Below are 25,899 nucleotides of genomic sequence, written 5' to 3'. Positions count from 1 at the left end.
TATATATACATATATATACATATTTTAGCTCAGTCTGTTTTTGCAATCAGCGCACAAACCGATATAACGACGGCCAGTTTCAGTTGCATGTGCGCAAACATAAACAAGGGTTTTAATTTGTGTGTTTATGCAAAGCCAGCATTTGCTATTCAAACCAGCCGACCACAACCAATTACAGCCAATCCAATTACCTTCTACATGCAACACTTGATATCAAGAAAAGGTCTGCTTAGATGCTAAGACCTCAGTGAACAATGCTACAACTCAAACAAGCACATGCGGATGATGGTGTGTTTATGTGTGTGTGTTAGCTGACCCACGGGTTATTCCCTGGTTGGCTCATCGTCATGTCTGATTGGCTGCATGCCGGTTTCATCACATTGCACCACAGACAGAAACAGACCTCGTGGCCTCTCACCCACAGGTCTCTCATTCTCTCTCCCTCTGTCTGTCTCTCAGTCCGACTGAGACGAGCTCAGAGCCCAGTGTTGGCTGACTCTGGTTTTGTCTGGCAGGTCGAGCTGTGGGGAAGCACTTTGATTGAAGAGACAGAATAAAAGCCCTCACTGCCATCTTTGAAGCAGCTGTCTTGTGCATGACGGTCTCACACACACACACACACACACACACACACACACACATACACCAGACACGGAAACACTACACATACACTGGCGCTCTTGAGCATACACACATTAAGACAAGTCAGCCTGCGGGAGCAGCTGTGACACCTGCAAAGTGTGTATATAACCTGTCTGCTGCTCGCACATATTAGCAAACAAACATCCCTTTTTCTTACTGATCCAGTGTACATACACACACCATCTGCTTATCATCTCTTTGTTGTCGGTACTAAAGCTTTACAATAGTTTTTGCCCTAGTCTGCCTCGATTTACAGGTACAATATTTGATTATTTTCCATATCGATTAAGCTGCAGATCATTTCCATCACAGCATCCATGAACCGATGGTGGTAAAATGTCTTGTTTTTGTCATACAAACAGTCCAGAACCCCAACCAATATTTCCATATTCAATTTACAGTCATTTAAGACTGCATGTGCGTACATTTGAGAGCTTAAAAATGTGTTTTAATTTCTGGAAATGTATAGATTTGAAAAAAATGGAAAGGAATATGCAGCAGCAACAACTCAAATGTCTGCATATTTTAAAATAAATACCTCAATATTAGTATGAAATGACCTCACGAAGTCTATCGCTTAACTGTGATGCAGCCTTAGACTTGAAAAGGGTTAGGGGTTAATGAATCCTACATCATATAATAGATATTACATGATTTGTTTGCACACCTATCTGCCTAAATCTCGACCTTCATCATTTCCTCTTGTGTTGTCACTGTGCACGATTTACTTTGCTGTTCCTGTGGCTAGGACAAAGAACGAGAAAGTGATGGGATGAGAATGTCGGAGCAGAAATAGTGAAGAAAGATTGGTTGACAGCAGGAAATACAGGAGAATAGATGGAGGTGGCAGAGGGCGAAACACAGTGGCCGCCTTTTGGGAAGCTAAATGCAGGTGTGTCGAAGCATTTAAAGTGAGTTAACTCTGCCTCAGAGAGACAAACTAAGTTCAGAGTTCAGACAACCGAGCAAGTGGTGGCTGGCTGCCGCTGCTTTAGCCCAGTGGTAATGATAAACATTACAAACTAATGAATGGACGAGTCAGTGGCCGCTGCCTCTCATGTTGCTTTATCTTCTACCCAACACCAACATGCTCACAACCTCCACGGCCTCAGCCAGGAACGTGTGCTAAGCAAATCATCGACCGCACAATAAAGCTCGGGTTTGAATTTCAATCAGCCCGTGACCAGGAGGAGGGATGGAAAGATGGAGGCAGGCAGGCAAAGGGATGGTGCTGATGAGAGGAAGAGAGATAGAAGGATGGAGGGAAGGAGGGGGAGATGAAGGGGTCAGCTCAGTGAGATAAGGGAGGGCAGGGAATGAGAAACGAAGTATGAAAGTGAAAGCAGATGGAGATATTTTACATACGAGGCAGATGGATGGATGACAGGGGGTGCGACGAGGGGACAGGCCGGAGAGATAATTACGAAGATAGAGAGCGAAATAAACGACTGGAGAGAAAGAGGGAAAGGGATTACAACTTTACACCACAGTGAATGGACTGGCAGTTGCACAGAGAGAGAGAGGCGACAAAAAGGGGCAGAAGATGAGAGGAACAGGTGATGTCAAACAGAGACAGAAAAGACCGAAAAAAGAAAAGTGTGTTTTGAAGGGGAGTAAGGACAGTAAGCGAGGGAGAAAGTCCTTGCCAGAGGGGATGAAAACGTCAAAAAGCAAACACGGTTGATTCATTTCTCTCATGTGTTTTTCCTTTTTTTTTTGTAATGTCAGCTGTGCCCGTTTGTGTTCTCTCCGCACTTACACACATCTGCGAAGGCGTAGACGCACACCCACCCTCCCAACTCACACGGCATCAATACCTAAGCCAGCTGCACGCATACACACAACAGCATTCACGAAGGCACAACAACGGCCTCCCAAGACATAATAGCATCTTTTCATATTCCTGAAATTGGCTGAATCAAAGTGCTGTTAACAAGGCAGGGAGCCGGCCTGTCAAAAGAGCTCTGCAGCAGCTGAGGTGAGCAGGTGGCACATCTGGTTTCAAAAGAGATATTTTTAAATCTCAAACCAGAAGGCAGCAATATACCAATGACAGCACCTAAGTATTGCTGCATTCACATTTTGGATGTATCCACACACTGGAGGTATACTGGAGCAAACTGGAGGTGTATTGAATTCCAGAGGAGGATGGCGGTAAACTCTGAGAAATAGAGTTGTGTAGTGGAAGGAGGTATTTCGGGCGCAAAGGTTTTTCCGGAAGTCTTATTAATTTCGTGTATGGGAAATGCTCAAAGTCGTCTAGAAGTTGGAGCATGTTGCTTGAGTGGGCTTGAAAGCCTTCTAGTTGAATCATGCTATGCGTCAGTGTAAAGACATGATGAGACTTCCATAGCTGGCTAGATTACAGCTGACATTTGTACTGTTGGTACTTTAGCTGTTTGGGACGAATACACAAAAACAGTCCAGAGTTTATATGCACATAAACATTTGCTTCTTTCTGCCTAAACACACTTACTCTGACGTTCCTCAGAAGTTTACTTTTAGATTGTGGTTTAGTTCTGGATAGTTGGTTATTTAGAGTCATTTGCCATACTGAAGTGATGGGAAATAAACATAATTTCTTATAAAATGAAGGTGAAATATATGAAACTGTTTGCCATAATAACATCAACCTATACTGTTGTCAAATTATCCCTGAAGTGACCATGGAAAAAAAAAAAAAAAAAACGCTTCTGCAACCTCTACCTTCACACTATACATAAAGAAGTGAATTATTACACCAGCAGGTAGAACCTGGCAACAAAGATTGAATTTCCCCAAACATTTACCCTCTACTGTGAAGGAGAAAACAAGGTGGATGTGGGAAAATTCCGCTAAGTACACACATACATTTTGTCCAACTCTTTCTTCACCCTTTTCCGGTCGCTTTTCACCAAACAAAATGGGCTTTTTAGGCCACAGTGTGAACTAACAAGAGAACAGTGTCCATTAGCAGATTGATGTTGGCTTCACCTGCGCTGACGAATTTTTTTAGGAGGAAGTGGGATGGAGAGATGAGGAAGGAAGGGCTGAGGGAGTATAGAAGAGATTAGATAAAGATGAATCCCATCTTGTAGCTGTCCTGTTTGCGTGTGCTGCTGTCTCTGTCTGCATGGGTGATAGAATATGACGCTGACTTAGTGTCAGACTCCACGCTGACACATAGTGTGGTTAGAAACAGATTAGCGAGACGTGAGGGAAGGAGGAGGAGAGGCGAGGATGGTAAAGGAATGAGAGAAAGAGATGAAGGAGGACGGAGGGGTAGATTTAGATACAGCGGTGCGCACCCAGCGGAAGTTTTAAGTTGTTGTTTATGTGGAATTTGCGACTAAGAATTTACTGTCTTCTTAAGAGACCCTCTTCTTCCTCATCTCACCTTCAATTTTCTTCAACCCTTCCTTCTTTGTTCCACTTCTCTGTTAACAGTTTCCTTGACTTTGCTCTTCATTTGTGCAATTTTGCTGTCACTCAACTGCAAAACCAGGAGGCCATGAGTTGAACCTTTTTTCTGATTCACTGTCACTGTGACTTTGTCGGCCTCTCTCTCTTTATCTCTCTCTCTCTTTCTTGTGAGTCTCATATTAAATTTTAATTCCCTGCAGTGGAGGGCCAGAGAGCCTGATAGTGACAGAGCCTGACACAGGTGTGGTAAAGTAAATATAGACAGAGTGACAGCTCAGAGTTGTGGCACGTGTGTGTGTGTGAGATAGAGAGGAACAAGGACATACAGTTTGCTCAGGTCTTTTTTTTTTCCACTTTGTGACAGCTGCATTTAGTTTAAGACTAGAAACTTGAAGTAAGCAAATGTACACAAATAGTTACATTTCTTCCCTTTTCCTAAATGTGTATCTGTGTCTGTTTTTTACTGTGCGCATGCCTTTGCCTGTTATTGCGTGTGCACTGTCAGCAGAAACTTGGCACTGAAACTGATAAACCATTATGCACAACGTGGGAGTGCATGTTTATGTGCCATTTTGTGTGTCCGTGTGTGTGTGCGCGGGCTAGACTGTGCGTGTTAGGTTTAATGATCTTTTTTGATGGTCTGGTGTAGCGGATATTGAGATAGATGGTCCATATGCTCTTTATGGCCTATGCATATTTCATATTCCAGCAGCAAAGCAGAGCAGGCATTGCTTATATGGCCAGGATGTTGCACTGGGACATGGGCTGACTTTATGAGAACTCATATACACACCCCACTGGTTTGTCCCCTTTGAATAAATGACCAAATAAGAATAAATAAAATACATTTCATAACCCCTCCAGAAAGACACCTACATATATCCATAAACCGTAATGCTGCACATGGAATATCAGATCTTAAATGGGCCCATGTGGCCACCTGTTGTATGAGTCACCGCTGCATGTTTGCATGTCTCTCAGGACAGTAGATGAGTTAAAGTAATAACCTGCAGTATCTTCATCTGAATAAATGTTAACTTCGCTACTTTCCATTCCCATTTCTGAAACACAATAGCAATTCAGCCGATGCCTTTTTCATTTCCTGTCCTTTCCTCGAGAAATACCCCTAGGCACACAGAAAGTGTCGTCTTTTACGCTTCCGACAGCCGCAGCTTGTTTTGGAATAAACAGAGCTCAATAGTTAGAATGAAAGAAAAGACTGAAAACCTCATCAAAAGAAAGCGCCATGAAAAAGGCATCACAGTGTTTCATACTTTACTGCAATATTTCAGGGAGGGATTTATTAATTTATTTTTATTATATTCAAACACAGATGGAAAATGATGACACTTTGTTTGAGGTGGTTTGTCACCTTCCACATAACTTTTTTTTATTTTTATTTTACATTCGTAAATGTATTCATTTGTGATTGGCTTGTAAACACGTGTAAACCAAACAGAATTGATTGACATATTATTTCTGAGCATCTTAAAGAGCAGGAATGTTTATTGGATGGACAACCTCCAGCTTCTAACGTTTTGTTTACTGCACATGTTTTCTGACGCAATGGGAAAAGCCCCCACAAAAGCACGCATACACAAAGCTTCACGTGAATGCACATGCTACTCACCGTCATATGATGATTGACAGGTCGCCACCACATGGAGAGGCATATTGATTTCATAAGGGAGTGAGGGGGAGAGAGAGAGAGAGGAAGAGGGCGGGGACGACAGATTGACAGGCCAGTAGAGGAAGACAGAAAAGGAGGGAGAGGTGTCGTCGGAAGAGGAGTGAGAGGACGTCAAAAAGATTGAACCTGAAATGAAAAATTGAACGAGAGACGGATGGAGGGACACTGATAAGAATGGATAGACAGAGGAGGAGAGTAAGGCAGAGCGAGTGAGAGGGGGGGGGGGGGGGGGGGGAGGGGNGGGGGGGGGGGGGGGGGAAACGGGAGAGGGATGTTCCACTGATAGACTGTCGAGTCTGACAGAGTCTGCTCATGTTCAGTCGAGAGAGTCAGCCACATCATGAAATACTGACACCCCCAACACACACACACACACACACACAAATATATACAAGCTTGTAAGATCAATAAGATAAAAAAACTTAATGTGTGTATTCGTTATCGTTGCTTAAACTACACCTCAATTTGCTTACATTTGAATTACCATGCAATCAACCTGAATGCGTTCTGTTGCCTCCAGCTAAATGTTTCTTTGCGCAACTATTCCATTTTCATCATTGTCCTGCTCCATTCTTATGTTGTTTTATTGTTTATATCTACTTGCATATGCTTTGCGTAGTTGTACATTTTTGAGAGGTAATTTAAGGGAGATATAATGCAGCAGGCTGGACTCAGACTCTGGTGTTTCAGGCCCACAGGAGGTATAATTGAAGAGAGCAGAGCAAAGCTTTATAGAGCTGCACCCCCCCCTACCTACCATCCCATACACCCACACAGCTATGTAGTGCACAAACTTAAAGTTTCTGTTTCCACCAAGTCTATTATGTGCTAAGTTAAAATGTGGCATTGATAGATTTTGGGCTCATTCATCAGCCAACAAAATCTTTCTTGTTTCTTCTTATCGCTTTGGCCTGTGCTTTGTGGAAGGTCTGAAACATTCTGCGCTGTACTCGTCTTTTATGTTCCACTTTGATGTAGAATAAAAATAGATGATGACGTCTGAGTCTGAACATTGTTTTTTTTTTTCTTTTTTCCTCCTTTCATTGTTTTACTCCATTGATTTCACGCAATAAAATTATTTTCCTAAATGGGTAATTGAGCACTTATCGCTTAGATTAGCATTGTGTCTCAATCTGCATGCCTTAATTTCAGGCCTTTGTGTCCGGGGTCTATGTGAATACATTTTAATTAATTCTCCACGTCACAGTGCATTAATAGAACATCCATAATGCTTGAAATGTTAGAGCTCAATGTCATCTTCTATCTGACAAGAATACCCAGACGCATTTAAACACTTAAAGACTTAATGCTGGTGCCTGTTTGTCCTACCAAGTCTGCTATTTATCTCGATGCCCTGGTGTGTGCATGTGCATGGAAGATTATCCATCTGTTGTACCCTAAAAAGTAACTGAACTTCTCTTTGCTATAAAAAAAAACAAAACTCATGTGCTTTTTCTGTTGTTTTAGCCTGGGTGCATTGTGTTTTGTCTCTTTCTGAGCAAATTAAAAGGTTTCAGAGACGAATGTTAAGTAGATACATCTTTTCATTTGGCTGGTTGAATTTTTATAGCGGTGCTCCTTTTCCAGTCGCTGATGTAACAGGCTATAAAAACTTTAATAAAATATTAATTTGGTCGTTATTTCACCTTTGGATGTCCCCTCTAGGACACACACGAAGTCGCACAGCTCTGCACGTCTAGCTATCGGTACAGTACATGACCAATCCCTATGTTGCCTGTAACCCTTAGTAACACACCCCTCCCTCCCTTTCTGCTTTTAGCCTTAATTCTTTGTTCATTTTGCAGCCAAACTGACATGTAACACACACACACACAAAAAACAACTCCTGAACACGGTGAGAAACTGAATTTTCCACAGTAATAGCTGATGATTTGTGATAATGTAGAACAGTAATAAGTGGTACTTAATTAGCCATTAGAGAGACAGAGGAGAGATGGTGGATAAAGGGGGATAGATGGGTTTTTGTACAAAGCAATGAACCCCTGTAGCCCCCTTCTTCTTTTTCTTTTTTTTTTTTGCTACAATAGCTCCATAGCTAGGGCTTCTTCTGTCGTCATGGAGACTAATGTTGAAAGCCAGCTGTGGTTTTGTCTTGGAAGCCCATTAGGCTGGAGCTCAGTTGGCACTCCTCTCTGTCTTGCTTTTCTTTCTGGCTTCGCCTCCTTGGACTTACAATGGCTGAAATATCCTCTCTGTGTTTAACTTGTCTGTGATATCGGACATGGGTCAAATAACGGTTGCAAATCATCTCGGGGCTTTGTTTTAGCCCGTTTGAAGTGCTTGATAGGGGGATTTTTTTCCTTCTTTTTTCCTTTCTTACATTAGCCAAGTTGGCCACGCACTCGCGCACAGTTGGCCACAGCACAGACAAGAAGCAAAGTGAGTTTTAAATACTTCCCTTTAGTCGCTGATATCTTTTGTGTGTTACACCCACCCACCTTGCAGTTCAGGTAGGTTAAAACAAGTGCAAGCTGATAAGGAAATATTTGCAAATACTATCTGACCCAGGTCTTCTTGATGAATGGCACTACTTCTCATTCCAGATTGTCCTTATGCTTGGCAAGCACTGTTTCTTGCCCCGGATCCCTTATTAAATTTGGCTCAGGAGAGGGATCTGAGTAATGTTGTTGTTGTTGTATAGAGCTGCTTATCCCAGCGCTGGAGCTCTTTTTCCCCGCAGCCCTGATATTCAAGCCTCCAGACCCTGACCCAAACACATCAGTCAGCGGGACATGGGTGCCATGTGACTCGGCCAGGAAGTGGGCTGAGGCAGGCAGGGAGAATGATTGTTATGCAGCAGATTGATCAGGTTTCACAGGACACCGCCAAACTATCAATCTGTAGGACTGTACACACAAGCGTGTGTGTGTGTGTGCGCGTTTGTGTGGTTTTTGCGCGGGCAGGGTCAAGACTAGTGTTGTGTGTTTGGGGCGGCGAATGCAAGAATCAATAGCTGGGTCAGAGGGTAATGTCTCACTGAGTGCTGAGTCTATACACAGCCATCAGACAGGATCACTATCAATCATGAGAGAGCTTAGGGAACATACACTCTCTTTCTCTTCTGTGTGTCTGTTTGCCTCTGCTGGCCCAGTGTCTGATGGGATCACTATTGCTCGTGTAAGGGCTTTGGGAATGGAGACAGTGGGAGATGTAGGGAAACAGAGGGATAGAGAGGGACAGGAAAGAATTAATGGGAACATTAATGGGATGGGAGTGATAGAAGAGGTTGGATGGAATTGGCAGATTCTTTGTGAATGGCACTTGAGCGTTTGAAGAAGTCTTAAAATTAGGAAACCCCTCGGAGCGTAAAATAGGCTGGGTGGGATGGTTGTAAAACGTACAACAAATGAAAGTTGAAAACAAAATCAATAAACACGCAAATTAAGGTAAAGACCACAAGTCCGGGTCTTATTCACAACATTTTTCTTAATCAAAGTCTTCTGTCCTTTCCTCTTCCCTTTCTTGTCTTTCATCCACCCACATCTCTGATCTGCTCTCGCTTTTTTCTTTGTCCTCTTATTCCATGTGTGTTTCGGCCTTGGCTTCTGCCATCTGTTGTTTCATGCAGTTGTTCATTTTAATTTCCGCACCTCCATCCATCTGTGTCATATATCTAAGACCAAAACCCAGTAGATAAAGCATGTATGATTGATTAGAGGGAGAAAGAGAAAAAGAAACATGCATGTGCAGAACTCCATGCTCTGTGTATACATAATGGGTTAAGAGTGTGTCTGTCGAATGTGGCTCTGTATGAAAGTGAGACAGCTCAGTTCAAAGGGCTAATAATGCCTGCCATTAGGTTTCGTGTGGCTGGAACGCTCTCTCTCTCTCTCTCTCTCTCTCTCTCTCTCTCTCTCACACCACATAGTCAATATCCACAGGCAGAGAGAGGAAGAGAGAGGGGGAGAGGATGATGGATGGAGGATGGGGGGAAGAGAGGAAGGAGGAAGAGTGCTTAAGAGCCTGAGAGAAGTGAGACAAGAGCAGAAAAATGAAGCAAACGAGGGACAAGATGTAAGAAAAGGGGCGGAAATAGAGAAAGATTCAGAAAATGCTGCCTCTTTTTTATGGGATCGTGTCAGTTCTGCGCGTGAGGACACTTGGCAAGAAACCCTGTTAGCCGTAATACTTTGATCAATTACCAATGATGAACCATCGCTCTGCAGGGCAGGCCTGTGTGTGTGTGTGTGTGTGTGTGTGTGTAAGAGTGTGTGTCTAGCGGCCTTGAGAGAAGGCAGCATATTCCAGTCTGTTGGACACACTCTAGACAGGTATTGATTTCAATGGGGAGAATTTAGAACCTGCTCAACCACTACACCCTTTAAGACCCCCCCCCCCTCCTGCACACACACCTACAGGCGTAGACACACATGTATGTCCCTCCAGTGGTTCAAAGAGACGGAGGGATGGAAAATAATAAAAAGAGACAGAAGATGAGAAAAGAGAAAGATGGCATTCTTATTCACCAGCAGCAACCCATGTGTCAGTATCTTCAGTGTCTACCAATGTTGAATTAGATGGCATCACTAAGGGGCACACACACACACACACACACACACACACACATCTGTTTTTAAACACCCTTGTCTGCATGCTTTCTCTCAGGCGAAAGCCAAACTTAGACAGAAACAGAGAGAGGGAGAGATGAGGGCAGAGCAGAGGGAGTAGGAAGAGCAGGATACAGTAGGAAGGACTCCTGTCTGTGTTTGATGAGGGCCTCATTGATGCTACAGATCTCCGGGAGTCTCCATTCAGCGGGGGAGCCATTCAATTATACCTACCGCTCCGCCGGCTGATTAGAGCCCTCCCGTAACAATGTTAGCATCTCTGTACCGAACTGAGATGGGATTTAGAATTCTGGCCTCAGGAGGCAGAGTGGCTTTTAAGTCCTGATTGGCAATCATTTGTAACACTGTTGGACAAGTTTTAATCCAGGCCAACCTTGTGCCCATCAGCAGTGTGGCCTTTTCTTTAACTTTGATTCATCTTTGCATGCATGTGTTTCTTTTCTTTTTGGTAGCTTGCTCACTCACACAGCTACACACACTTACACCTTTGCAACCTAATCAGCCACCTGTGGTTTTCTACTTTTGATTGTTGAGTACACAGTCCTGAGCAAAAATATATGCTTTTATCTATGTCTGTTTTTTGGGGGTTTTTTTTTGTATTTGATTGTTTCTGTGTTTTATTTAATCTCTTTTTTTTAAAGCAGTTGTTGATGTGTGCTGTAATAAATAAATCTGTGATATTAATTCATGAAGGCGGAGCTAAAATTGACTAGGCAGAAAGATTAAAACAGTTTAAGACACCTAGATTAACTTCAACTTTCATTTTTATTTGTTCCCAGAGGGCACTTGGTTTTGCAGCAAGTCATGGATACAAGACGATTCACTAAAACAGATGATAAAATACAAAATGTAAGGTACATTAGGAGAGCGTTGATGTGGGCTGAGGCTAAACAAGATTACCTCCTGTGTTCCATGTTCTGTTATCTTTTGTGAGATAGTAATTGAGAAGCTCAAACATCTCTGAAAATGTGTCTTTTTGTGTTCTTTCAGTCTTAATTATTTTTGATAAAAGGTTGTGGTTGAGGTTAAGGACAGCCAATCCTACAAAAACCTCCATTTACTGTGCCACTTTTGGTAAATTAAGCACCTTGAAAATATATTATAGCTAGGTTTAGCTTTTCTTTTATAATGTATAATGTACAACAGTACATAAAAGATAAATTAATAAAGTTAGAAAACAAGAAAATTGCCCATATTCCTCATGTATGGGATTCCTAGGAAATATGCACTAATAAATGTTGTGACAATTGAAATGTCACACTATATACACAAACCAGCAGTAAGTGAGACGGCTTATAGGATTTATATTTTTATTCAGATGTAGCTGCTCCCTGATGCACTTGTCACACATTTAGGGTTTCTTTGCAATTATTTGACGCAATCTTAATTAAAAAAACAGTTTTCAGTTGCAGACTGAAATCACTGTATCTGATGAATTTGTGGCCTCTCATTTGGATCTTATAATAAACTTTTAGGATTTTCGTTATAATGAGAAATCAAAAGTCTTTCACAGCAGACATTTGAGGAAAATTACAGGTGCTACTTATAACGTTAATGATGGCTCTGCTCTATTCATGTGTCACAGTAAGTCATGACACTGTGACAGAGAAGCAGAACAAAACCAGGACCCTGAAACTGAAGCAGCTAAATAGAATTCATTCATTTTATTATTTACACCTGCACTTCTCCTACTGTGACATCTGACTGTGTCAAAATGTCATTTAAAAAAAAAAAGACCCGGTTAATGAAAATATGTGAATCCACAGACTACGTAATGAAACAATTTGCAGGTATCTATTACCAAAAGTGTGCTTCTTTATATCTTTCCTTCAGGTTTCCATGGCGATTTCCAAAGCCACTGATGAGATTATTTTTTCAAAATGTTGCTATCAAGGACTATTCTCTCCACATTTGCATACCTGTTGTCACAAGAGGGTTTAATAAACCGTGTGCAAAATGTGCCTAAATAAGTAACACCCCCCCCACCTGAGAATATTTAGCTAGAGCACCGGGTAGCTTTCACACCCACTCCTGATGATTCTGATTGGTTTAGAAAATAAATCACATGCGCATCACCAGGTAAAAAAAATCATAGTGATTAATGTACGGGGCACACATGGGTGATTTGGGTGTCCTTGTCGATTGGGTGCTATATTGTGCTCTCTATTGTTGCGAAAACGTGGTTTGCATTCAGTGTAATTCCATGCTATGACTCGCTGGCTTAAATGTTTGAGCTTCAGAACCCCCCACCCCACCACTCCCTTTCTCCACAAAGTCTACCATCTTGCCAACAGAGAACAGCAGAGTAAGCTGGTCCTCCAAGCTCTTGTTACAAAAAGGAATGATTGCTCTTACTGTCAAAGTGTTTTATTGATGTACAGTGCTCCAACGGGCTTGGCAGATAATAGGCGGGCAGGGGGTAACTCTGTGGCATTATGTTGCCTATGACTGATTTATATAGGCAACATACTCTCTCCCTTTCTCTCTCCCTTTCTCTCTCTCTCTCCCCTTCTCTCTCACACTCTCTGATGTGATTTTACAGTAGTGACATTGATCCAGGCCCACTTTGATCTTGCTCTTAGCTGTTGCTCCTTCTCTCTCCCTCCTGCTATCACCCTCCGCTCCCTGGTGGCCAGACTCGGCAGCTTTTAACCCCGACTACCCCTCGTCTCATCCTATAAATCCTCCCATCTTTCTCTCCATCTCTTCCATCACTCCATCCCTCCGGTGTTTCTTCTGCTCCTCTGCTCTGCTCCTCTGAGTTGTGTTGTGCTGATGAAACGTCTCGCTCCATCTCTCTCCATCGCCCCTGCCAGGTATCACTTATGAGAGAGAGAGAGGAAATTAGCGGTGATCCAACACAAAAGGGAAGGAAGTCATCGGGAGAGAGCAGAGGAAGGCAACGCATTGTGACATTTCATAAGCTACTCCACCTCTTAGTTTCTGTATCTCTCTGTTTCTCCATCTGTCTTCATTTGCACATTTTGGGATAAAACGAGAATCTTGATTTCCTCAGTCAGACTGGATTTTTCGCTCATGATTCTTAGGGAAACGATATAAAAAAAATTAAAAATTAAAATATTTATTGCATTCTCTTTTGTCTTGAAGCAGACTAAAGGAAGTGTACGGTCGTGTCTGGTATGGGGCTGTCACATCAACTTTGCACAAAGGAAAGTGCACACTCCCAGCAGACGGTTTATATCCAACAGCTTCACTTAAGTGACGAACATAAAAACACAGTCGCAGTGTGGTCAGGTCATGGATTTTTCCTTGTGTTGTCTAAAAGAATTCCAGAAATACTATTTCATGTCATTGATTCATTTAAATCTCTCCGTACACAACAGCAAATATAGCCATGTAGTTGAATGCATACTGAGTGTTCTACCTTACTACTTACTCCAAGTACATGTAATATATTCATGTACCATATTGTCTACCTATGAGACAGCGGAGGTATAATTAAACATCTTGGTTTTAATACCTGTAATCCTTCACTCGTACCCTGAAACATGCTTCCTTCATCTGGCCATTTTCTGATTATCCACGGCTTGAAAGTAGCATAAAGTGATCTTAGACAGATTATCGCAACATCCAAGGATTCTGACACCACACTGATATTGGATTTGCTGCAAATCAGCCGATCTGTTGTGATTTACGCGTATATGTCAGAGACACAACCCCCCACTAAAGATGTCTGTCATAAAAGTTTGGTTCTTTGATGTCACACATAGAAATGCTTGTTTGCTTACAAGTGCACACACACACACACACACACACACACACACACACACACACACACATACTCTCACACACACACACACACACACACAGTGGGAAGCCTAAAACCAGCTTTTATCCCGGAGTAAGTAATTTATTTTCAGATTACTCAAGATACTCCAAGTTGTCTTCCCCCTTTCATTTTCCTCTCTCTCTCTCTTGCCATTATCCCTTCATCTCAGAGAACTTCTTTTTTTCCGTCTGATCCATTCTCTGCTTTTTTTTTTTTTTTACTCTTTTTCTCAATTTGCATTCACGCCTCCCTCGTGGAACCAAACTCATCCCTCACTCGTGTTCTTTCTCTCTTGCTTTCCATCTTTCTCTTTTTGCATCCACTATAAATATAGTTCCCTTCAAGCATTTTCCGCTTCTTTTTCTTTTTTTCTACCACTAATACCACAATAAGTAAATCTCTTCTGCAGGCTACTAAATGATGTAATGAGAGAAAGTGAGGAGTGAAGAGGAGATAGAGGAGAGCAAAGGATGAATGTTGAACAGTTAATCTTCCGTTCATGTTCACTCTGAAAGAAAGGGATGAAAGAGAAATGGGAGAGCAAGGGGAGAAAGACAAATTCAGGAAGGATTTGAAGAGAGTGGTAAGAAGTGATGGAGAGAAGGAGACATTGGGAACAGTGTTTCGATCTTCATTTAATAATTGAATAATAATCTCCCTGGAGACGTGACCTAGAACTGGCAAAGAGGGAGGCAGCATCAGGCTGAGGATGACACACTGCTGCCCCCTTGTGATTTTATGATGTCACCACTGTAACATCTGAGTGCGTCTGGGTGTGTGTGTGTGTGTGTGTATGCGTATGCGGGTGCACATGCTCATCGGTGTGTGTATGATTTACAACTGCAACCTGTCTCTGTCACACAGATATGGGCTCGCGTCTGTGATGGGGAGAAAAGGAGGGCTTTTGGATGTCAGGAAAGAATCTATTTCACTTTGTCACACAAACTACACACACACACATACAACTCCCAGACACAGAATCAGACCTTATCTTCTTGTCAAGCCAAGTCTTTTTTAGGCTTGACGCTGATATATGAGCTTTGGGGGAGGGTGGGGGGACGTGGCCAGGACGTTGACGGCTGACGTGAGCGCAACGTTGCGCTCAGGTTGATGTACGAGCACTGGGGTTAGGGGACAACGCTGCGCTGACACCAGGAGAAGGAGCTGTGGCCCTGGGGCCTTCAGTCCATACTGAAGAGCCAGCTCCGCATTCTCTGCATACAGCAGCCCTGCAGCCACAAATACACACTCACACATATACACACACTCATACACACACCTGCTTTGTGTTAATAATAACTCAATAACTCTCAAACAAAGATTTGTTTGACCCCGGGTGAACATTAAAGCTGAAAATTATGGATCTGAAACGCAGCATACCGTACAATGAGGTGGAATGTTATCTTTGCGGTTATGTAAGTGACATGTGTGGTGTGAAGGCCCCAAAAACGTGCATATCTAAAAATGTTGCATGCGAAATTGGGAATTAGAGACAGTTAACAGCATCATAAAAACAGTGTATTTTATGTGTTTCTCTTATTTTGTGTGTGCGCTAAGAGGTGGTAGCTTTCAGCGCATGTGTGCACAAGGTTGATTAGTTCCAATTTGCAGTTTAGACACTTTAATTTGACTGACAGGTTTCTTCTGCTCAAATTCTGCAAACATTTTGTGAAACATTCAATAACGTATCCAATTAGGATGTGTTGACAGATTCATGGAAAATTCAACTAGTTTGAAAATCTAAATAAAACACCTTTGATTCACGTCATGAGGAAACGGGAAAAGATACGGCATAAGACCTGATGTGTGTATTCTGCAGCTTTGTGATCAGACTCATTCACACGCTTTCTCTCTTTCTGTGTCTCCAGTCTGCGTAGGGAGGGCTACACAATGCAGGTGAACGTCAACGACTACCTGGACATCTACTGCCCTCATTACAATGACAGTCAGCGCATGGTGGGCACCGGGGAGCAGTATGTCCTCTACATGGTCAGCTACCGCGGTTACAGGAACTGCGACCCACAACTGGGCTTCAAGAGGTGGGAATGCAACCGGCCCCACGCTCCCCACGCGCCCATCAAGTTCTCTGAGAAGTTCCAGCGTTACAGCGCCTTCTCGCTGGGCTACGAGTTCCACGTTGGACAGGAGTACTACTACATCTGTAAGTGGAATCAAATCAATATCATGCATATCAAGGGCTTCTGCGCATCATCAAAATATTTATGAACACACTAGAAATAATAGTAAAAACTTGCTCTTCTTGCAGAAGCTCTCTGAGATTAGTGCAGCGTGACAAACACTCCCTGTAAGATTAAACATGTTGTTTTTTCATTGTTAAATGGATTTGATGATTACTCAGTTCAGATTAGCCAAAGTCCATCCTCAGGTAATTTCGGGATAACAAATTGCTGTTTCACGTCTAATCATATCACCCTGCAGTCAAGCAGGCTCATCCATTTTGTTGATAGCTAATCAAATTTACGTGCAACACCTTGCACCAGTATGACACTGTGTAAAATAATGAACTTTTAACTTGTCATAAAACCATTTAAAAACAAATCTTTCAAGCCGTGGATTAATGTCTCATGCATTAAATGGCTGTATAATGAATGCAGTGCTCATTGAAGATACATTAATTGATGGGAGACGTCTCTAGAAAGTTGTTCGGCTCTGCAGCAACAAAAGCAGAAAGCTGCTCGGTGCTTCATGACAGAGATGCATCCTTGTTTTTTGTTAGGCCAAACTTTTAAACTTCTTTTAATTACCAATCAAAGTGATCATTTTAAAACATGTATGAATTTGGTTGGTTATATTATTTAGATTAAAAGCATTTAAACTCTTGGCAATTGGCTTTTTTGGCTTTAAAATACCTTGTTAATAGCAGAATTTGACTTGTCACAGTAGAAAAAGTACATTACTAATAGGAATAATTATCGCTCTGTTTCATTCAAGGGTCCCAATAACAGTGTGACAGTGAGCCAGCATGAACCAGAACCCTGAAACTGAAGCTAACACATGGAATTTGTTCATTTTATTATTTATACCTTTGTGTTTCCTAAATGTCTTCCACAAACTAAAATAAATAAGATTTAGACTTAATAAATTAATGATGATAAGTAATATGTTTTCACATTGGCTCAAAGCTACAAGGCCTTTATGTTTAGTGTTTTTCAGGTTCACCCTGTATCTCTGAGGTGCTCCTCAGTCGTTTTTCACCCACAGTCCAAACACATACAGATCAGGTGAATTAGAGACCCCTACACATGCTTTGGAGAGATGATTTGGTGTTGTACAGTCAATTAAATGTGTTCGACTCCCCTCAGATGCTAAAGATGCAGCCACAGTTGAGTTATAAACAAGAGTATCGAAAGTATTCTAGTCTCTGCCTGAAACTTTTAAGTGAGTCGCTCTTAGAGAATTTATTTGGCTGAACTGTGTGTGCAACAATTACTCTAGACAACAAGGAGTTGGCCACGGAATAAATAAACCTACATTAGAGTCTGGTGAGATACAAAGGAGGTGATAAAATGTCAACCAAACATTTTCAAACCACTGCACTCACAGATCTGCAATCCGACTTCATCTGCCAAGCCGACCACAGTCACAGTTTCAGACGTAATTTTCTCCAGAACTGATCGCTTTCGCCTCTTCACACACTACTGTCGCAAATATGGTTGTAAATCACAAAGTTTGGCTTTATAACAGTAGTATATGTCATAGATTTGTGCAAAATGTAGTTATGTTGCTCTAGAAGGTTTAAAAAGTTTAATGTGGTGTGAAAAATTGTATATTAACCGTGTTTAATGTGGAACAGTCACATCTGGCTGATATTCAATCTGTTTAACAACTTCAGTATCAGCACTAATACTGGTCCAGTAATTTGGATTGGTGCATTTCTCAGGATTATTATTAGTGCTGTAAAAAACAAAAAACAAAAAAACATCTTTTCAGCACAGACCGATAAATTGACTTTCATCACATTTGAAGGTGAAAAAACCAAACCTGTGGTCACATCAGTGAAAGAGATAAAAACGCACACCGAGCATGATCTAATGTGTATTTTATGTTTTTACAGCCACACCCACCCATCATCACGGCCGTAGCTGTCTGAGACTACGGGTGTATGTCTGCTGCTCCACGGGTGAGTCTTTCACTTTATATGTGTGTGTGTGTGTGTGTGTGTGTGATGTGTGACCTGCAATGCAATGCTTGGACCTGTTTGCCGGCTGTACCTGCAACCATATGGCCACTCTACCCATCTGGCAACCACCAGACTCCCCACGAACCCATAAACCCACACACATACAAACACACACACACACACACACGGCTGCATACAGATGCATACACAAATCTAAATACAGTCTGAAACAGGCAGAGCTATTAATACTCCTGCTGAGTTTCCCCTGCAGCATTTTCACTCGCAGCACAGAACCACCCTTGCTCCTCTTTTTCTTTCCTTCTCTCTCTTTCTCTCTCTTTCTCTGTCTTTTTCTGTATCTCTCTCTCTCTCTCTCTCTCCTTTTGCTTCCTGCTCTCCCCGTACAGCAGCAGAAAAAGGAGCAGCTCCAGCTTTGAAGGCCCTCACCCCCGCCTCCTTCTTCTCCTCTCCTCTTCTCTCCTCTCTCGTTCCTCCTCTTTCACCCCTCCTCCCTCACTCCCTGTCAGAATCCATTTATTGCTGTGTGCAGTCAGTGGGTGGCTATGTATATGTAGCGTTAACCTCACTCACTCGCTCTCCTGCCTTCCTTCAATCTCTCGACCCTCTTTCACTCACACACACACTCACACACACTCACACACACACACACACACATAGACTTTGATCCCTGGCCTGTCCGGTCCTTTTAACTTCCACCGCCGTGTAGTATTAACCTCTCCTCCCTCCAACCCCCTCCACAACTCTCCTTCCCTTTTCACACACTGCCTCTCTTCAGTTTGATCTGCCACCCTTCACCTTCCCTCTTCTCTCTCTCCCCCCCCCTCTCTCTTCTTCTCAGGGTTTCTGGTGATGTTTTTGCTTGTCAGTCTGTCTGCTGCAGGGGATTTTTTTAACCCCTACACCCGTGCCTTGCTGCGCTCTTGCATGTTTCTCTCGATATGTCAAGTTGGATGTAATTAAAATCCCTTGGGTTGGTGAAATGGTTTAACCCCTCCTCTCTCTCTCTCCCCCTTTCAGCCTCTGACGTGGATGATGAGCCAGAGCCTACAGAACCAGACTACACGCTTAGACCAGGCCTAAAACTTGACGATATTGGTGAGTCACACACACACACTTATACACATGTGACGCTGAGTAAGTGTAGAACACACCTGTGCAAACATTCACGAAAACAGATGCTGACTCATGTTTGTTATTCAAATCAAATCACGTCAAATCACAAAGTTAAAGGTTCATTAATCTTTTCTTTTTTTTCTTATTTTCAATGAATCTCATAAATAAACAATATGTTACTTCATCTGTCAGGAGTTTATGATTTCCATAATAATGTTTACGAGCCCCTTTGTTTTTGCTGATGATGTAAATCTTTTAAAACAGGTTCACAAATGTCTTTTTACAACAGCTGGACGCCGTAGTTCTTAACAAACGTTTCTCAAACGGGAGTAAATGGCGCATTTGTTGTGGACTATTTTCAGCAGCGTATTAATAAACATTTGGCGCTTTAGTGACTAATTACACCTACAGGATGGTGTATGTGGGACTTCGATACACATGTCCATTGTAAATGAAGGTCATGTGTGTGTACATGTGGCTCATTTATGTTTTTTAACAGCTATAATCTGTGTCAATGGCACAGATACTTGTAATTGGAGTAGATTCATTGCTGAAAAAAGAAAGAATATAAATAGAATACTTCTTGCACTTACAGGCATTTATATTAGCAAACACTTTTTTTGTGTGTGTGTGGTTTCATTATTATAGTGTTTTAACAAAATGATTTAAAATGTAAATTTCTGTATTGTTGCTAATTTTATTTTATTTTTTTTGATTAATGATTCATTCTGTCTTTCAATATTGCGTTTTCACATCTTCACCTGTAAATAATTTCTTCCCAAATTTTTCCTGTCACGTAGCCCCAACTCGCTCCATTAATCAAGTAGTCAGGACAGCCTGCACTCAGGCCTACAGGCGAAATCCAGGGCAGTAAAAAGTTCCCAAAGCACTTGGTGGTGCTCAGTGAGCACATATTGATATGGTGGACTAAATCAACTTTTTTTTTTTTTTTGACTCAAAGCTTTCTCATTTGGATTATGACAGCTGGACAGTAAGGGCACACTGACTAGAGAGATTGGAGTGAGTCACTCTTACGGAGAAGCTTTACAAAGACAGCTGGCAAAAACAGGAAAATGGAAAAGTGAGAGGGTCATGTCACCCCATCCCCAGTGGAAATGACACACTCGTCTTTCGATGGGACTCACTGACAATAACAAAAAAAGGATAGAATATCACTAGCCTTGTTATTTAAATACGGTCAGCAGATTGATCCTTGATATTTGATGGCAGCGTGACCTGTTCATTTGCCATCAAAAGTGGCCAGCTAAAGTGAAATGTGCCTTTTTCAAAAGAGCCCTTCAGCACAGTTAACTTTACAGCACCAGCTGGCTTGTGCAAGCTGCTGATCCTTCCATACAACAACATGCATATTCATTTCACACTCACCGTCTTCACCCGGATAAGCAAGGAACACAGAGTTTCATGGTTAGTTCATTCAGAAAAGCAAAGACTTGGCAAATGCTCCCAGTTTGCCCTTATGTCGCTCTCGTCAACATTACACAACTGGTGAAATCATGGGAATCATATGACTCATGTTATCATCTGTAAGCAGTGGAAGTGTATGAAATTCGGGAGCGATTTAATGGAGAAGCTGAGCTGTAAATCAATAAGTGACAGACTTTAAGATAATCTCGCAGATGATCATGTGGTTGCTGCTCAGTGTTGTGACAACAATAGTGCAACAGCACAATAACATAAATGGACACCTTCTACATCTTGGCCTACCTAGCTGGCGCCCATTACACAACCAGACATGTAGGTATCAGTCATCACGCTGTCACACTCTTCTCCAAGGTAGCCTGTAAAATGTGCTGCCGTGTTGTTGTTAATCAGTGTGAGTGCGCGCACACTCACATGCATGCGCGCTCGCGTGATAAATCCGTCTCGTAACTGTCATAAGAAAACTCATCACTGGCTGCGGCGAATGGCTGCAGGTCATATGAGTTTGTTGATATACCTCTCTCTCGCTTCATTTTCCTCTTTCCATCATTCTTTCATTTCCTTTCTCCACGCCCTCCTCACCCTACCACCCTTTAATTCCCATCCTCCGTTTTTTCCTCCCAGAGCACAAGTAGGAATGCAGTGGAGGGGAAAGCCGCCAAAAACTCAGTTTATTCACCTTTTGATGTGTGAAATTGAGTTTTTACCCTCTTTTAACCGTCTTACCCACCAAAATGATATTAATCTTGGGGGTTGTGGTATGCGTTCATGCTATCACGTTGATATTAGAATAAACAAAAAAAGTATTGTATGTTTGTTCATGTTTTTTTGTTTTTTTTAACCCTACAATAAGCAAAGATTGCAGTTAGTTCACCCGTACTTTTGATTGGTGAGCAATACATATACATTCTCATCACATATCCTCACGACTTGTGCGCCTTCCTTCCTTTCTTGCAGATATTTGTAAACACACAGTAAACACAAACGGTGTTCATTCCAATAACAGAAAACATATTCTTCAAAATCACGCAGTACGTACGCAATTACGAGAATATACAAAAGACTCAAAAGGCTGTTTCCACAGAAGAACAGTGGGGTGTACTTGAACAGATAAGGAATGTTGACGACATGAAAATGCTTTTAATATTTAGTGAATGGCTGACACAGTAGCAGAGCACAAATTACTCCAGCTCCTGTGGGTCATTTTCACCTGTAGTGCTGTGTTGCCAATTAAATTAATAGGGTAACCCAAGTGGCGCAAGAGGAAGTGAGGAAATCAGCAGGGAGCCGTGAAAAGAAGTGAAAACAAAGAAGCTGTACAGTTTCCTATCCCCCTCCCTCGTTCTCACTCCTCCTGACTGCCGATTAGACTCATCACATCATAGTTTTAATTGCCGTTATTCAAAGTTCACATCAGCACATTTGCACAAACACGAAGCGACACACAAACCGCTCAGTTCAAATCTGCCTGATTACTGTGTCTGAAAATGTTTAACTAAGCTGAATGTTGCAGTAAACCACCCGTCTCTCTCTCCCCTTCACTGCTCACAGTTTATTTCCTGGGCGCTGCCCCTTTCAATCAGTGTCTACAGCTCAACAGTGGTTCCCTCCTGAATACGGCCTCTAGTATTAGATTTCATTTAGATCTCATTTACAACACAGATGGAATGGTGCTAGCAGCTCCCCATGCAGCCATGTGATTACTGACAGCTTTCAGTGGGAGGATACTCATTTACCCACCCTGTTGGCTCAGGTTACCGCATCTGACGATCAGGTCCGGCCATTAGCGGGCGAAATCAGAAGCTTTTTCTTTAATGGGGTTTATTGTAGCAATTACCACTCCTTTAAGCGTCAGGAGGTTTTGGGTTACCTCGCCAGCAACATCGGGTTGAGTCTCAGCGGGCAGGACACAGCACAAAGCGAATGTCACCTCTGCTTTTGTGGGAACAGTTGTTCTGGGAGTCACAAATACTAATTATCTTGCAGTAATTATGACCACTTCTACAGATTTCATGCATTATACAAATGTGTGCTTAATTTGCAAATTAAGAAACCAGGGGATCCATTCATCTTTAAAACACACCACCAAAAAAAAAAACACACCAAGAAGAAACAGCTAATAAATTAATACCAGGTGTGCCAGCTGATTGCTCAAGTTCATCAGTTAAGCTCATGATGTCACAACCCCAAACTGCTTCCTCAGCGTTTAATCAACTTTTGCTTTAAGAAGGTTTATATGATTTCTTTTTTTTTTGCTAACAGACTTTTTTCACAGCAGCCATTTTGACATGAAACACCTGTGTTTATCCTGCTATTTCATGTCAAAATGGCTGCTGTGAAAAAGGTCTATTTGACAGTGTAAGAAAAATTTAAAAAAACAAACAAACAATATTTCACGATACAGAAACGTGACCTCAAAACTAAAACTAACTACTAAAGAGTAAAGAGTAAACTCCTATATCACCTTAATCCTAACAGGTGTGTCTCCCTCACGTCCAAATATCTAAAAAAAAACGTGTTGTTCTGCGGGACTTTTATTATGTTTTGAGCTGAAAGATTCACGTATTAATCAGTCACAGAGAGTCTAATGAAAGATGATCTCATAGCAATTTTCTTTCCTATTTTAACCAATGTCTCAAAAGTCCCCCCACTCATGGAGGTGCAATAGGAAATCACTGGAATTAACCTTTAATGAGGACATCGTGATCCGGGAACACCACAAATTATACTTTCTGGGAAGATTAGTACATAGGTGAATCATCACCTGTCTGACAGCAGCAATTAAACGTAATTATTTTTACATTCATATTTGTTAGAGGATTTTTGAATTGGATAACAACGTACAAAGGTTATTTGCTTTATGTCACTCTATTATTTTTCAGCTGAAAAAGTTGAATAAAATGTGTGTTACGGTACATCAAATTTATGGAAGAGATACTTTATTAAGAGATGCTTTATTAATCCCTCAACGGGGAAATTCTTTTTCTTTTTCTCAGTTATTATTCTACATGCATTTAAACCTCGAACTCACATACAAGGGCTCATAGACATGCAATATGAAGAGAGATGGTGGAATGATGGGCAGCCCCCCTGAGAAGGGCCCTGCAAGCAGTTGGGGGCTTCGGTGCCTTGCTCAAGGGCACCTCGGCAGTGCCCAGGAGGTGAACTAAAATCCCTCCAGCTACCAGTCCACCTTCCATATTTTGGTCCATCCTGGACTGGCCACCGTCCGGTTCCCAAGAGTCTATGGACTGAGCGCCCCAATATTCAATGTCATAAAAGTAGAATTACACATTGTATTACATATGCTTGTGTTTTAGCTCAAACAGAAACTACAGTTGATGACTGCTGACACATGTAAACACACACATTTATACACACACACACACAGGTAGATACTCTTAACGCAATCAAAGCAAGACATCTCCTTGTTCTTGTCAACATGACATTCAATTTCATAGACGCCTTTAGGTGTCTGAACATTCTAATTATTAGACAGATGCCGCCTGACATGCACACACACACACACACACACAACTACAACTACAGAAATGCACACAGCGTCCTCGTGTGAGATGACGTTTGGCTCGGGAACATGTCAGAAGGTCACGATGTACAGTATGTCACATGGCCCTCTGCACAAACATCGCACCAATAATTAGATGTTTGTAGCAGTCAGTGAGAGACAGCGCGCAAGTGTGTGTATGTGCGTGCGTGTGTATTGAAGCAATTAGTAGAGCCACACTTCAGAACCAGTTTAGCGAAATGCTCCACCGTCTGCTGTTTGTGTCTTCAAAACCACATTCCTCTGTCAGTTAGCGCCAACGTAACAGTGTCCTGACCCTTCAGCTGCATGCTCGGTTACAGAGCGGTCAAAGCGTTTAACCTGAGCTCCGCCGCTGCGTAGACCTCATTAGATTGGCCAGCAGAGCATATCAGAAGAGGCCATCTTTAAAACCAGGTGTCAGCCAGTCATTACTCTGCTGTCTGAACCACAGAGCAGCTGGAAATATGGCGTGGAGTGGAAAAACTGAGAATATCAGCTGTCCTGTGTATAGACAGAAAAGTGTGCTTTATGTCTGGCCCCTCGTCTCATTAATCAAGTGACTAGAGAGGGTGTGTCTGGCTGCACGTGTGTCTCATAAGTGGAGGCATGCAGCGAACTGTCTGCTGGCTTGTGTTCTCATCGACTAGACATCAGTGCTCTCCGTGTAGCCCGCAACAAAAGATCACAAACTATTTTTAGGACGCCGCCAGGTGTACGTGCACAGGGGACTGGTGTTACCGTATTATACAGTAGGCCCGTGTTTGAAAGTATGCATGTGTGTGACTGGGGATGTGTCACTTTATTAGAACAATAAGAGCTCTCTGATAACAGCTGCAGCAGTCAGCTATAGCACTGCTGTTGTGTTGTCTTTTGTAGCAGACTTCCCATGTTTCAGTGGGAGTGTGACTCTGTGCTGTAAGTTTCTTTTTTTCTCAGTCAGTCTGTCTCATTAAAAAAAATTGGTCATGTTTTAGTAAAAGCTGTGCTGTGTAAGCAGATCATAGCATGATTAGAAGCACAGATAAACTCTTTTTCCTCGTTTCCCTTTGAAGTTTTTCAAGCGTAGAAAAACACAGCTATCGCTGTAATGTATTTATATAAAGACATCACTCTCCCTCCATCCCCTTTCTTTCTTTCTGTTTTTCTTCCAGATGAATTTAACCCGTTTGTTCCCAAGCTGGAGAAGAGTGTCAGCGGAAGTAGCCCATCCAGGGATCGCCTTCTCCTCACCGTGACGATGCTTCTTCTGGCCGCTCTCTTCATCTCCTAGCAACGGCCATCCCATCAGCGTCACCATGCCAACTAGCCTTGGGAGGGTGTACAGTATCAGCGGGTGGGAGTCAGGAGAGAGTCAGTAGGAGAGAGGAGAAGAGAGTTAAGATACCATGAATAGAGCAAAAGGCAAGAGGAGCAAGAGTTTTCAAGCATCACAGTGAGAATGTGTGTGTGTGTGTGTGTGTGTGTGTGTGTGTGTGTGTGTGTGTGTGTGTGTGTGTGTGTGTGTGTGTGTGTGTGTGTGTGTGT

General features: G+C 42.2%; 1 protein-coding gene across 1 annotated transcript in view; it reads left to right on the top strand.

Annotated features, from left to right (window-relative positions):
* efna3b (ephrin-A3b) overlaps positions 1-25,893 on the top strand; it is a 54,166-nt gene extending 28,273 nt beyond the window's left edge. The window contains exons 3-6 of the mRNA XM_010729847.3: positions 15,982-16,274; positions 18,189-18,254; positions 19,293-19,370; positions 25,527-25,893. Of these exons, the coding sequence (XP_010728149.3) occupies positions 15,982-16,274; positions 18,189-18,254; positions 19,293-19,370; positions 25,527-25,645 (556 nt within the window). The 3' untranslated portion in view covers positions 25,646-25,893. The remainder of the gene's footprint in view (positions 1-15,981; positions 16,275-18,188; positions 18,255-19,292; positions 19,371-25,526) is intronic.
* Positions 25,894-25,899: the final 6 nt, after the last annotated feature.

The sequence above is a fragment of the Larimichthys crocea genome, chromosome XIII (assembly GCF_000972845.2).
Source record: "Larimichthys crocea isolate SSNF chromosome XIII, L_crocea_2.0, whole genome shotgun sequence".
NCBI classification, from domain to species: Eukaryota; Metazoa; Chordata; class Actinopteri; family Sciaenidae; genus Larimichthys; species Larimichthys crocea.
This window is presented reverse-complemented; position numbering and strand designations above follow the sequence as displayed.